The sequence below is a fragment of the Capsicum annuum genome, unplaced genomic scaffold, assembly GCF_002878395.1.
Source record: "Capsicum annuum cultivar UCD-10X-F1 unplaced genomic scaffold, UCD10Xv1.1 ctg1489, whole genome shotgun sequence".
Classification (NCBI taxonomy): domain Eukaryota; kingdom Viridiplantae; phylum Streptophyta; class Magnoliopsida; order Solanales; family Solanaceae; genus Capsicum; species Capsicum annuum.
This window is the reverse complement of record NW_025820303.1, coordinates 661,930-674,699: the sequence shown is the minus strand read 5'-3', so window position 1 is coordinate 674,699 and position 12,770 is coordinate 661,930. Positions and strand designations below refer to the sequence as shown.

Here is a 12,770-nt window from a genome sequence, read left to right as displayed (position 1 = left end):
TACAATATATATATATATATATATATATATAGTTATATAGTCATATACCAATTTATAAAACATATACACATGTATACATTAAATATATACGTCTATAGAAGATATATTCATATATATATGCACCATTCAATATATGTGTACTACTTTAAATAAAATATACTACAATATATATATATATATATATATATATAGTTATATAGTCATATACCAATTTATAAAACATATACACATGTATACATTAAATATATACGTCTATAGAAAATATATACACACATATATATACCATTCAATATATGTACTACTTTAAATAAAACATATACTACAATATATATACACTACAATATTTATATATATAGTTATATACTAATTTATAAAACATATACACATGTATATGTTAAATATATACTATTTTAGAAAATATATACTCATATATACATTGTTTTAAATAAAACATATGTTACTTAATATAATAAATTAATAATAGTATAATACTTAATGGTAAATTAATAATATATTAAAACTAAGTTTTTAAGTTAAACTAGAAATTCAATTTAAATCATTAAATGAAAAAAATTACAAAGTAAGGACTAAGGAATGAATGAATATTGAATTTTTTTTATTGCAAAATGATCCAAAATTTATAATTTACATGAATGAAAAATCTACAAATTTTGCATCATTTTCTCCAACCCATTCATGTTAATACTAACAGAAACTTGCATAGGATAGTCAAAATCAATGGGGCCAAAATCATGCATTGGACTTGATTTTGCTGAGTTCTCCCGTGAAGTCATAATTTCTTCAACTCTCTGCTCGTCGTTCGGCTCCGCTTCCATTCCTTGATTTCTTCGTTCGGCTCTAATCCAGTCTCTGAGGCAAACGAGAACATTCATTGCATTACTTCCCAATGAATGTCGGTTGTCTCCAAGTTGCTGTCGTCATTGACTAAAAATGCTCTCCGATGCAACGATTGACATTGAAATATTCAAGATATCTCTAGCTAATCTTGAAAGCACAAGATATTATGTTTCATAACTCCTCCACCAATCCAACCCATTAATCCGTCGTCTGCGATCCTCTAGCGGCGACCGAAGATAGTACTTAAGCTCTTCCCGATAAGTTGATGTGTAAGCTCCCCCCTCGACACTATTCCAACAATTTAAATCATAAAAGTGATCAGGAAAACCACTATGTGCTGTCCTTTTAGAAGATGATGGCTCCTCGGGAGGATGAGGAGCGACAGTTGGAGTGATATTTGTAGGTACGACTAAATCAACTAAATCAACATATTAATTATATAATTTATTTATGTATTCATTCGCATCACTAATAGCCGTCCACAAATCAGGCTGTACTTGTTGAGAATCATTATTAGTATTTATTTCTAAGTTAGCATAAATAATAGTACTAAAGTGGCACATAGTATTATATTTTATGCACGGATTAAGCATAGCACCAACCAAGTAAATAGAGGGAATTGAAAAAAATATTTTTAAAATTTAGCAAACATGACACCGACAACATCTTTTTGACCTTCTTTATTTTTATATTTTTTTAGCAAACCAAAAATATCGGCTATATATGCCAAAATATTACAAACAGTAGGATAATAAGCACCAAAAAATTCAACCGTAGCTATATAAATTTTTTTCAAAAACTTAACAAGATCATTAATTACAACCCAATCAGAATCATGTAACATTCAATCAGTAGAATTAGCAAACGAACCACAATATTGGTTAAAAAATAGTGCAATAGGAACTCTATATTTATAACAAGTTTTTAAAAAATCATACGTAGCATTCCATCTAGTATCACATTCTTCATGCATCGATATCGGTGCAAGTCTATTTTATTCACTTTTAAGTTTAAAGTATCTAATTCTACTTCTAAGATTATTTTCTTGAATAAAATCAATGGCAAGCCAAATTTTTTCAATATAAAACTCAAAACCATCTCTTACAATTAAATTATATATATGACATGCACACTTAATATGAAAAATTTCAGGTAACGACGGAGATAGTTTAGATTTTAATTTTGTTATAGCAGTCTTGTTATTAGAAGCATTATCAAAAGCAATACATAAGATTTTATTTTCGATACCATAGAATTCTGCAACTTTAGCAATCGAATTAGCTATAAAATCTCCAATATGTTTACGATCTTCATCATATAAAAAAAAAGAATACGTTTTTGCATAATAAAACTACTATCTATCCAGTGACAAGTAATAGTTAAATAATCATTTTTATTTATAGCACACCCAAGATCAGAAGTTAGGGACATTCTACATTGAATATTTTTTAATAATGTTGATAAATAAAAACAATATTGTGAATGAAGTCTAAAAATATCGTCCCGACAAGTACTTCTAGGAATACTATTAAACATAGGATTATAAATTGCTTGAATATAATGAATAAAAGCATCAGAAGAAGAAAAACTAAAAGGGAAACAACCCACATCTATCATTTTAGCCATTTCTTCCCAGTCCCTCAATTTATTATACTTCTTCATTACCTGACCGGTTGTTGGGTTCATTCTAATTTGCGTTGGCCCACCAACATCCGCACCACCTCGTGCAATATTTAACTCTCTTTCGTGTACATCACCTATATGTCTCATTAACGTACTCGTACCCCCTTGCTTGTCTCCATTTTTTTACTTATATATTTGTTGACAAATATTACATTGCACCTCAGTATTTGATATACGTTCAAAAAATTGTCATGCAATACTAGTTGTTTTACGAGCTCTTGGGGAACGGGGAGGGAGATTAACAAATTCAGATCTAACGTTAGCATTTCCTAATGTGGGTGTCTCACCAATATTTTCATCATCTTCATCTAAATTAACCGCATCTACTTCATTTTCTTCTTCTATACCGTAATTTTCCTGAGCTTCTACATAATCCATATTGTGGGCACCTACACCTAAAGGTACGCCTACTTTTTCCTCAAAAGGTTGACTAAGCGGTGCCAGAGGCACACATGTACATCTACTACTTGAAGTACCACAACCGCTAGTAATTCTCTTTTTACTACCACTACCGCTTCCGGGACAAATTTTTTTAATACCTTTAGTAGCAAGGTTTCTTAATTTATTCATAATATAAATTAAACTAAAAAAATTCAAATACACAAATATAATAAAATTAAATATTCAACAATTAATACACTAAATAAAAATTAAATGTAAGAGATGGAACGATAATACCAAATTTTGGAAGTATCCGAAGGTTGTGAATTTAGAAACTTCCACTCGTACTTTATAATCATAAAATTAAAAAAAATAAAGTAAGCACTTTAGGAAATTAAATATATAGAATATTTGAGAATTGAGATTTGAGAGAATGAAAAATTGTGTGGAAAATGATTTGAAAGTGTAGGGTATTTATAGGAATTTTTTGGGGGTTAAAAATAATTTAAATGTAATTTTTTTTTGTTTTAATTAAAAGGGCCAAAGTAGCCGTTTGGACCCAAAAACGGCTATATAGCCGTTGGGCCAACGGCTACTTTGGGCCCAACGGTCCAAATCTTATTTAAAAAAAAGAAAAAAGTAAATCGGGCCGGTTAACCGACGGGGCCTGGCCAGACTTGATTCGGACCGGCTTAATCGGGCCCAATCAAAAAAATAAATCAGCCCGGTACCCTACAGCCCGTGGACTGATCGGGCCGGATCAAACCGGACCAATTTTCTTAAATGGGCGGGTTAGGGCCGGGTTGGGTCAGGTTAACCTGACCTGTTTAACAGGCTTGTGCGAAACCTTCCGAATAACCAAAATTCAAAACACCCAAAATTTTGTTTCATTTTCTCACTTTTAGTAAATATATTTTTCTTCAATGCCATATTTTTAACGGAAAAGACTCAAAAATACCCTTGAACTATCTGAAATAGCTCAAAAATGTCCCTCGTTAGATTTTTGGCTCAAAAATACTTCTCCGTTAAATATTTGACTAAAAAATACCCCTCCCTCTAACGGAATTCGGAAAAGGATCAAAAATACCCCTGAACTATCTAAAATGACTCAAAAATATCCCTCTGTTAAATATTTGGCTAAAAAATAACCCTCTCTTCAATGAAATTCCATCAAACATGCCACCTAGATAAAAAAGTCACGTGACTATGCCACATTACCATCCACATGTAAAATGTTAGTATTTTTTAATTATATGACATTCCTTTCTTCTTTATTTTAATTTTAATTTTAATTTTTTTGCAAAGCAGTGAAACGGAAAAATAAAAAAACCAATCTTTTGCTAATTACTTCATTAGTGTTTTAAAAGTTCTAGATTTCACCTTTTCATTAGTGTTTTAAAAGTTCTAAATTTCTTCTTGTTATTGTCGTTTGGGATGAGGGACAACTTGATCTTGATCTGATGTTGACTCGGAGGAGGAGCTAAAATTTTGACTTTTGTTGATGTACTAATAATTGAGTTGAATTTACTACATGCAAATTCTTTTTTCATAATAAATGAATTCCTTTTAACATTTGTTTAATCATTCGAAATGAATTCATTTTTCTAAATTCAGTTTTGACGAATAATCTTATTATTTTTAGAACAAGTTTGAAAAGAAATAAAATGATACTTAATATTGATAAATTATTCTTTAGTTATGTCATTCATTAACTTTTTGAAGATGTGTGCTACATTCAAAGATTCATTAATTTTATATTAGAGGAGGTATTTATTAAATCATTTTAACATAAATATTTTGAGTAAAAGCTAGCAAAGCCAAACACATCTTTTGAGTAACGAATTTGAAGTTTAGTTTAAAATTTGTTATTTTTACGAGTAAATCTTAATTTTAACTTTTATACTGATCTAATAATTAATTGGTTTATCAGTTTAATAAGACTCTTTTGTTGGGTCTCACACTTTTAAAACTATTAACAGGAAAAAACTTATTTTTTAGATGATCAAAAGAATTTGATAATAGTGATGTTACATTTAATAAATTTTTTCAAAAAAAATATTATGTAACCACCGTTCGTCTACTTTGATTAAAAATTAAAAAGCCGTGTAAGTTTTGTCTGTTTCACTAACATTTTAAAATAAAAATAAAAATAAAGAAGAAAGAAATGTCATATAATTAAAAAATACTAACATTTTATATGTGGATGGTAATGTGACATAGTCACGTAGTTTTTTTTTTTAATCTAGGTGGGATGTTTGGTAGAATTTCGTTAAGGAGAGGGATATTTTTTAGCCAAATATTTAACAGAGGGGTATTTTTGAGCCATTTCAGATAGTTCAGGGGTATTTTTTATCCTTTTTCGAATTCCGTTAGAGGGAGGGGTATTTTTGAGCTAAATATTTAACGGAAGGATATTTTTGAGCTAAAAATCTAACGAGGGGCATTTTTGAGCTATTTCAGATAGTTCAGGGGTATTTTTGAGTTTTTTGAGTTTTTTTAATTACTGCTATTTTTTTTTGCTTTTGTACAACCGAAGATTTTTCTTTCACAAACACATTTATTTGCTTTTCTTCTATTCATGATCTTTCTAAATTGTATATACACTTTTATTATTTTCAAACCTCACTTTATGAAATTTCACGAGTTTTTTGGGTGTGTTTGGTATGATGAAAAATATTTTCTGAAAAATATTTTTTATTTTCCCTTGTTTGGTTGCAATAAAATGTTTGGAAAACATTTTCCATAACAACTCATTTTCCTCAATTTGAGAGAAAATGACTTCCCTCATGGGCCAAGATAAGCCATTTTTCAGAAAATGACAAATGTGACTTATGACCCCACCCTTATTTCTCTTCCCTACCCCAACAACACTTATAGCTACATGACTCAAAAAATTCACATTTCTAAAAAAATTTACATTACTTGGAAATATTTTTCACTGTGCTTTGCTTTAATTTTTCACTGCTTAAAATAAAAAATAGTGAAGCCCGGATTTTTTTCATTTTCAATATTCGTTGAATGTATTGTTATTTTCATATGTATAGATGAAGACTTACCTATGTTACTTTTGCTAATTGCATATTTCATTTTGTCATCGATGTAACTTGTTTCACGAGGTTGAATAAGCTTGTCATTCCATTATATTTATATTGATTGTAGTATCTTGAGATTGTTCTGACAATATATTGAAAAATGTTTCCTATATTTGCTAATTAATAGTCGCTAATGTAGGGAGGTAATTGGTGGGGGTGTATTCCTGGTATGATTCCGTATTCAATGTTCTGTTCCGTGTTCCGTGTTCTATGTTTGTTACGAATCTGTGTGCTTTCCTCTGCTTTATATTCCTGCATTCCTGCTTTACTCTGTTTTATATTCCTTATGGCTGCAGTATCTATGTTATGTCATCTGCTTCTGTGCTGTACTATGTGTTTGTTTGATATCTCGTAACTTGAGCCGGGGGTCTTTCGGAAACAGCCTTTCTACTTCATCAGAGGTAGAGGTATGGACTGCGTACATCTTACCCCCCCCAGACCCCACAAAGTGGGAATACACTGGGTTTGTTGTTGTTGTTGTTGTTGTTGTTGTCGATATTGATATTATTTGTTATACTTAAATTAGTTCTTACAAGTTGTTGAGTTGCTAGAAATACTGATATACTAGTTAACAGTTAGTAGTATTTTCTCAAAAAAAATATTTTTTCACTCACCAATCAAACGCTAGAAAATATTTTTCTAAAAAATAGTCTCTACCCACCAACCAAACACCATAAAATATTTTTTGAAAAATATTTTCCCCTCACCAACCAAACATGAGAAAATAAGTAGGAAACCAACTTACTTTCCGGAAAAACATTTTCCATCATACCAAACACACCCTTTGTTCTTCTTCTGCCAAAACCGACCCGGTAACCAAACTCAAACCCCCAACCCCACCACACTATAAATACCAGCCCATTCCCCTCTTTATCCCTCTCTTTATCCCCATTCTCTCCCTCACGAAAACCCTAGCCCCCAAATCAGAAAACCCTAATTTCCGCCGCCTCTCTCTCTCTACACACTTCAATGGCGAAAAAGCGAAAAACCAGAGCTTCCGAAGTCGCCCCCGCCCCACAACCCGTCGAAGAACCCGCAACCATCAAACAAGAAGAACCCGAAAACAACGACGTCGTTGAAGAAGAAGAAGAAGTAGAATACGAAAACGTCGTAGAAGAAGAAGAAGAAGAAGCCGAATACGAAGAAGAAGATGATAACGACAACGAAGATGATAACGAAGAGGAAGAAGAAGAAACACCTGGATCTGGTAACGACGCCGTTAACGGTGGCGTTAAAAAGGAGCAAGGCAATGATGAAGATTTAGAAGATGAACCGCTCGAGAAGCTTCTAGAACCTTTTACAAAGGATCAATTAACAGCACTTATTAAAGAAGCTTTAACAAAGTACCCTGATTTCAAGGAAAACATACAGAAATTAGCTGATAAAGATCCCGCACACCGCAAAATCTTCGTTCATGGTTTAGGCTGGGATACCACCGCCGAAACGCTTACCAGTGTTTTCGGAATTTATGGGGAAATTGAGGATTGTAAGGCGGTAACGGATAAGGTTTCCGGGAAATCGAAGGGTTACGGGTTTATCCTGTTTAAGCATCGGAGTGGCGCGAGACGAGCATTGAAGGAGCCACAGAAGAAGATTGGTACAAGGATGACTTCGTGTCAGTTGGCTTCGGCTGGGCCTGTACCGTCGCCTCCACCCAGCACGGCTGCGCCGGTGTCTGAGTATACTCAGAGGAAGATTTTTGTGAGCAATGTAGCTGCGGAGTTGGAGCCACAGAAGTTGTTGGAGTTTTTCTCAAAATTTGGTGAAGTTGAGGAAGGGCCACTTGGATTGGATAAACAAACGGGGAAGCCGAAAGGGTTTTGTTTGTTTGTATATAAGAGTGTTGAAGGTGCTAGAAAGGCATTGGAGGAGCCACATAAGACGTTTGAAGGGCATACACTTCATTGTCAGAAGGCGATTGATGGGCCGAAACATAATAAGAATTTCCATCAGCAGCATCAGAATCAGTCGCAACAGCACTACCCCCAGCACCATCATCAGCAACAGCCGTATTATCAGCATCCTGCAAAGAAAGGGAAATATTCAGGTAGTGAAGCTATCTGTTTTTCTATTGTTTTAAATATCCCTTTTATACGAGATTTTGTGGTAAAAATGATAATTTTCTTACTGTATCCAATGATTTTTGTCGTAAAAATGATAGTTTTCTTACTGTATCCAAAGATTTTGTTGTAGAAGTGATAATTTTGTTACTGTATCTCCAAGATTTTTGTCGTAAAAATGATATTTTTGTTACTGTATAATCAGGTGGCAGTGCAGGATCAGGATCATCTGGGCATTTGATGGCTCCTTCGGGGCCTGCACCTGTGGCATACAATCCTGCTGTGGCAGCTGTGACACCAGCTCTTGGACAGGCATTGACAGCCCTGTTAGCTACACAAGGAGCTGGTTTGGGGATTGGGAATTTGCTTGGAGGTCTTAGTGGGCCAGTGAATCATCAGGGTGTTCAACCAGTGATGAACAATGCTGCTGGATATGGTGCTCAGGGTGCTGCTGCTGGCTATGGGGCTCAGCCTCATATGCAGTACCAAAATCCACAGATGCAAGGTGGGGCAAGACCACAAGGTGGTGCACCATACTCGGGCTATGGAGGCCACTAGAAAGACTTAAGGTATGATTTTGTTTTCACTCCCTGCGTGTTGGTATTTATTGCTTTATACTCGCATGGAATTTCTTACTATGATCTTGATTGGTTCATGTGATTTATTGCATGCATCATCTACATTGAGGGATTATCATAAGCCATCTTAAATGTAATGGATATTCAGCGGTTTAAAAGGCTGGGTACCCATAAGCAATGTGTTTAATGGAAACTTGGCTAAAATAAAAGTTCAGCCAGCTGGACATTACTTAATTTGCAAAAAGAGATTAGAATTACACTTAAATCTGAAAATCTAGGTGGAGTAGAAAATACCTTCAGATGTTCTCATCTAGTAAGAAGATGGTCTTATTGCATGAGACCTGAGTCTCACTCATCTCTTCAATAAAATCTTTGATGAGATGTTATGCGTGTGAAACTTGGCTATATAGTTGCTATACTGATGTTGGTGGTTTTGTTTTTCCACAATTTTGCTCTACTGAAGGAGAAATCATGATAAGATAACCTCAAATTGTCTTTTTCAAAATATAGTTTTTCTTAAAAAAATAAAGAAAGTTACCATCAAATTGCATAAGAGTTTTATGGTTCTATCTTTTTTCCATTCTGTTTTTGTGGATAGGTATCTGTAATGCTATGGTTGTACTTCCAAGTAAGGTAAAAATTATTGCTTTGTTGCTTAGTAAGTTTTGCAGCTCATGTTCATTTGGTTTGTCTGTCTTTGATATATTTCTGTATTACGTAAAAGCAATGTCTTTAAACTTGTCTTTCAATTTTCCAAAGGTATTACTTACAGCTGCATTTCATGGGTTTTTCTGCTAAAAATATTTTTCTACTTAAGTTTTTTATGTTTTACCTATTCACTGTGCAGATTCCTTCATAAATGCTTCAAACTTTTAGTTTTGGACTGGTGATTCTTCTGAAGTTCCGGGCTCTCTCCAAATGAAGTCTTTTACTATCACAAACGTTATCTTTTGTTTAAAGACCTTAATCTTCAATGTGTATTTCTTTTTATTCAAGTACTTTTATTGTGGTGAATGTTTTTAAACGGTATGTAGTATTTTGCACTAAACTTTTCTATCTTAAAAGATTGAGAAGAAGGTAGGGTTATCCTACCCCGTCTCAACGGTATTTTAGATATTTTGCAATGTCTTTCCAACTTCCAACATCTTATTTTCTGAATGGTTTCTTCTACTGCTCAGCAAGACACCGGAGCTTCTCATAAGAAGCAACTTTTGCCTTCCCTTCTGTTCAAATAAATAAAGTAATGAGCACATCAAATGGTCATCTAATTTGTTTTTAGAATTATTATGTAGCAATTGCTGTTGCAGGTAAAAGATGCTGTTCATGGCATTTCACTGCAGGTGTCTTCTGTTTTCCTACAATTTTCCACGTTCATACTTATTTATTATGCTTGTGAAGTTAAGAAAACATTGTCTACATAGATTGAACGCTGATTTGATCTCCACATCGCAATCACTTGAATTTCTATAAATCTGTTTAATAGGTAAAAATAGCATCATTGTGGAGTTAAAACTTTTTCTTTTTGCAAGTATGGACTTTGGGTTGTTTTTAGCCCCCTTAAAATGGTGATTTGAGAAAGAGAAAGGTATCTTAAATGTTCCCAAAATTGTTTTATAAACATCTTTACAAAATAACACTAGGATTTTCCCCTTTTTTTGGTGGGTTGGGGGTTCTGTGCCAAAGTTTCTGCTGATTTTAAATTTAGAAGTTACCCATTTAGGGGGCGGGTTAGTGTTCCTATCCTAGTTGATCTCTTTAATATTATCTTGCCACATTCATGAAGTGAGTGGAATCCAATCAAGGGTATAATGCAAGAATGCCATGTAGCTTTGATGTTTTGCATCCAGGGGCTGAGCAGGTTGTTCTCGTGGCATTGTTTTGTCAAGATGGATGCCTTATCAGATATGCAGAATTGTTTGTACTGATGTGTTTGAGAGAATGTGGGTAAAATGCATAGTATGGCATTTCTGTCATGAGGTGATAAAATTGATCAACATTCCACTTGCGCTTTGTCATTGAGTAGCCATCTTACCAATTCTAACCCAACTCGATGATTGCTACTCGGTTGAGTTGACCCTGTTCGCTCTGTACTCTTTCAAAATTGGGAAGACAATGAAGTAAAGGTTCTTGCCCCATGGAAGATAGATGCACAAGAAACTAACAATGTAAATTGACGTGACAGAATCTTGTGGGAGACTGGGAGGAACTTGGCAAAGCCTCTGGTGATTTCTAACTACCTTCTAAAACCAACAAAGAAAATTGATGAGGTCCAAGAGACTGGGATGCGCTTGGCTTTGCTTCTATGGATCTCAGACTACCTTCTAACATTGAATAGTGTTGTAGTTTTGAGTTTCTAGGTGTGAATCATTTACTAGCATTGAACTGTTTTTAGATTTGGGTTGATGGAAGGGCGGGGTCAATAGGTCTTAACAACATGTTCTTTGCTCTAGTTATTGTGCTTCCAGGTTTGGATCACAATTAGAACTGTGATTTCTCAATTGGGTAAATGAATGTAGCTGATATATTTCAAATTATCTTTAATCCAATACATCTTTTGGTGATAAAAGCTAGATGGGTAGTTTACGAGATAGTTGCTAAGAATGCTCATATGTTTGTTGAATTGGGTAGGGCTAATACATAATTTCCTTCACAAGAACCGCATTGCTGAAAAATTCATTCAAGAATAATATCCAAGCCTATAAGTTTCTCGTTAGGTAACTACAGTTTGGTATTGATGGGCATCTGATGGATATGCTTTTTCTAATTTTGCAAACTAATTTCTCAAGTCTGCTGTTTTGAGGTGTGATTGAGATTTGCCCAAAGCAAGAAATGTTAACCAAATCGATTTTGAGACTTTGTTATCAATTTTCCATATATAAGGGTTTTACGGGAGATTCTTGCATGGTGCGTTTATGGCTGTGGGGGGATGTAGAAAAATGTTCTCTTGAACAAGAAGTTGTTCTTATTTTCTAGCGCGTGGTAAGTAAATCAATATTATATCATGTGCATATTTAAGTAATTTAGTAATACAATGTACTTGGAATGTTATTTACGGAACTTGTGTTTTCCATATTAATGGGAACTTCATTAACGGAACTTGTGTTTTCCATATTAATGGGAACTTCATTTCTCATTTTCAAGGAATTTACTTTTTATAGATAGTGTTTTGATCAACCAACTATGAGAAAATTGAAAAGTTATCCTTTTCCATATTAAGCATGAAGATTATTTCCCCCAGTGTCAAGCTTGGGAGATTAAGGTCAACTTAACTTGGAAGATTGAGGTCAAGCTTCTCGGATTATTATTTCTATTTCTTTTCTATTTCTATTATATAGAAGAGGTGGTTTCGAACACCTCTTGCAATTATCAAAAAATTAGCAACTTTCACTTAATTACATATCATGCCTCAATATATAATAATTTCATTATTTCATCATAATAGTTTAAATATTTAATATATTCTATTAATTAACTATAACTACATGTTGAAAGTAAATTTTATTTATTTATTTAATTGTCTATCATGTTCAAAATTAATTTGTTATCACAAATCATAATAATTAATAACTTAAAATATTTAAAAGGTATACAAAAATTTTATTGACTCTTACCAAAATTTCTCTCTTCAATAATTTCATTGTTTCATCATAATAATTTAAATATTTAATATATTTTATTAATTTATATTAATTAGCTATAACTACATATTGAAAGTAATTTTTTATTTATTTATTTAATTAGCTATCATGTTCAAAACTAATTTGTTACCACAAATCACAATAATTTATTACTACATATAGAAATTTTATTGACTTTCATTATTTTAGCAATGCTACATAAATTGAGATGAAAAAAGTACTGTAAACTGCAAATCATAATAATTAATAACTTAAAATATTTAAAAGGTATATAAAAATTTTAGTTGACTCTCAAAATTGTATCGAAACTACATAAATTGGGACATAAGGAGTAAATACATTATTTGATAATTATGTAAAAATTGTTATAAATCACAATAGTTAACAAGTTAGAATACTTTTTAAAAAATAGATAAAAGTTCTATTCAACTCTCAATATTTTATCGGTGCAGTATAAATCATGACAAAATAAAAAATTAT

The 12,770-nt window shown here is 32.8% G+C and overlaps 1 protein-coding gene across 3 annotated transcripts; it reads left to right on the top strand.

Annotated features, from left to right (window-relative positions):
- The first annotated feature begins 6,881 nt into the window (after positions 1-6,881).
- On the top strand, positions 6,882-11,218 carry LOC124890246 (UBP1-associated protein 2A-like). 3 transcript variants are annotated; one of them, XM_047402073.1, is made up of 4 exons: positions 6,883-8,061; positions 8,280-8,643; positions 9,251-9,285; positions 9,500-9,768. In XM_047402073.1, the coding sequence occupies exons 1-2, from the start codon at positions 6,984-6,986 to the stop codon at positions 8,630-8,632; spliced, it is 1,431 nt and encodes a 476-aa protein (XP_047258029.1). In that variant the 5' UTR covers positions 6,883-6,983; the 3' UTR covers positions 8,633-8,643; positions 9,251-9,285; positions 9,500-9,768. The 3 variants fall into 3 exon arrangements, with proteins under 3 accessions (XP_047258030.1, XP_047258029.1, XP_047258028.1); XM_047402074.1 differs by lacking the exons at positions 9,251-9,285; positions 9,500-9,768 and adding an exon at positions 10,500-11,218 and having other exon boundaries at positions 6,882-8,061; XM_047402072.1 differs by lacking the exon at positions 9,251-9,285.
- The last annotated feature ends 1,552 nt before the right edge of the window (positions 11,219-12,770 follow it).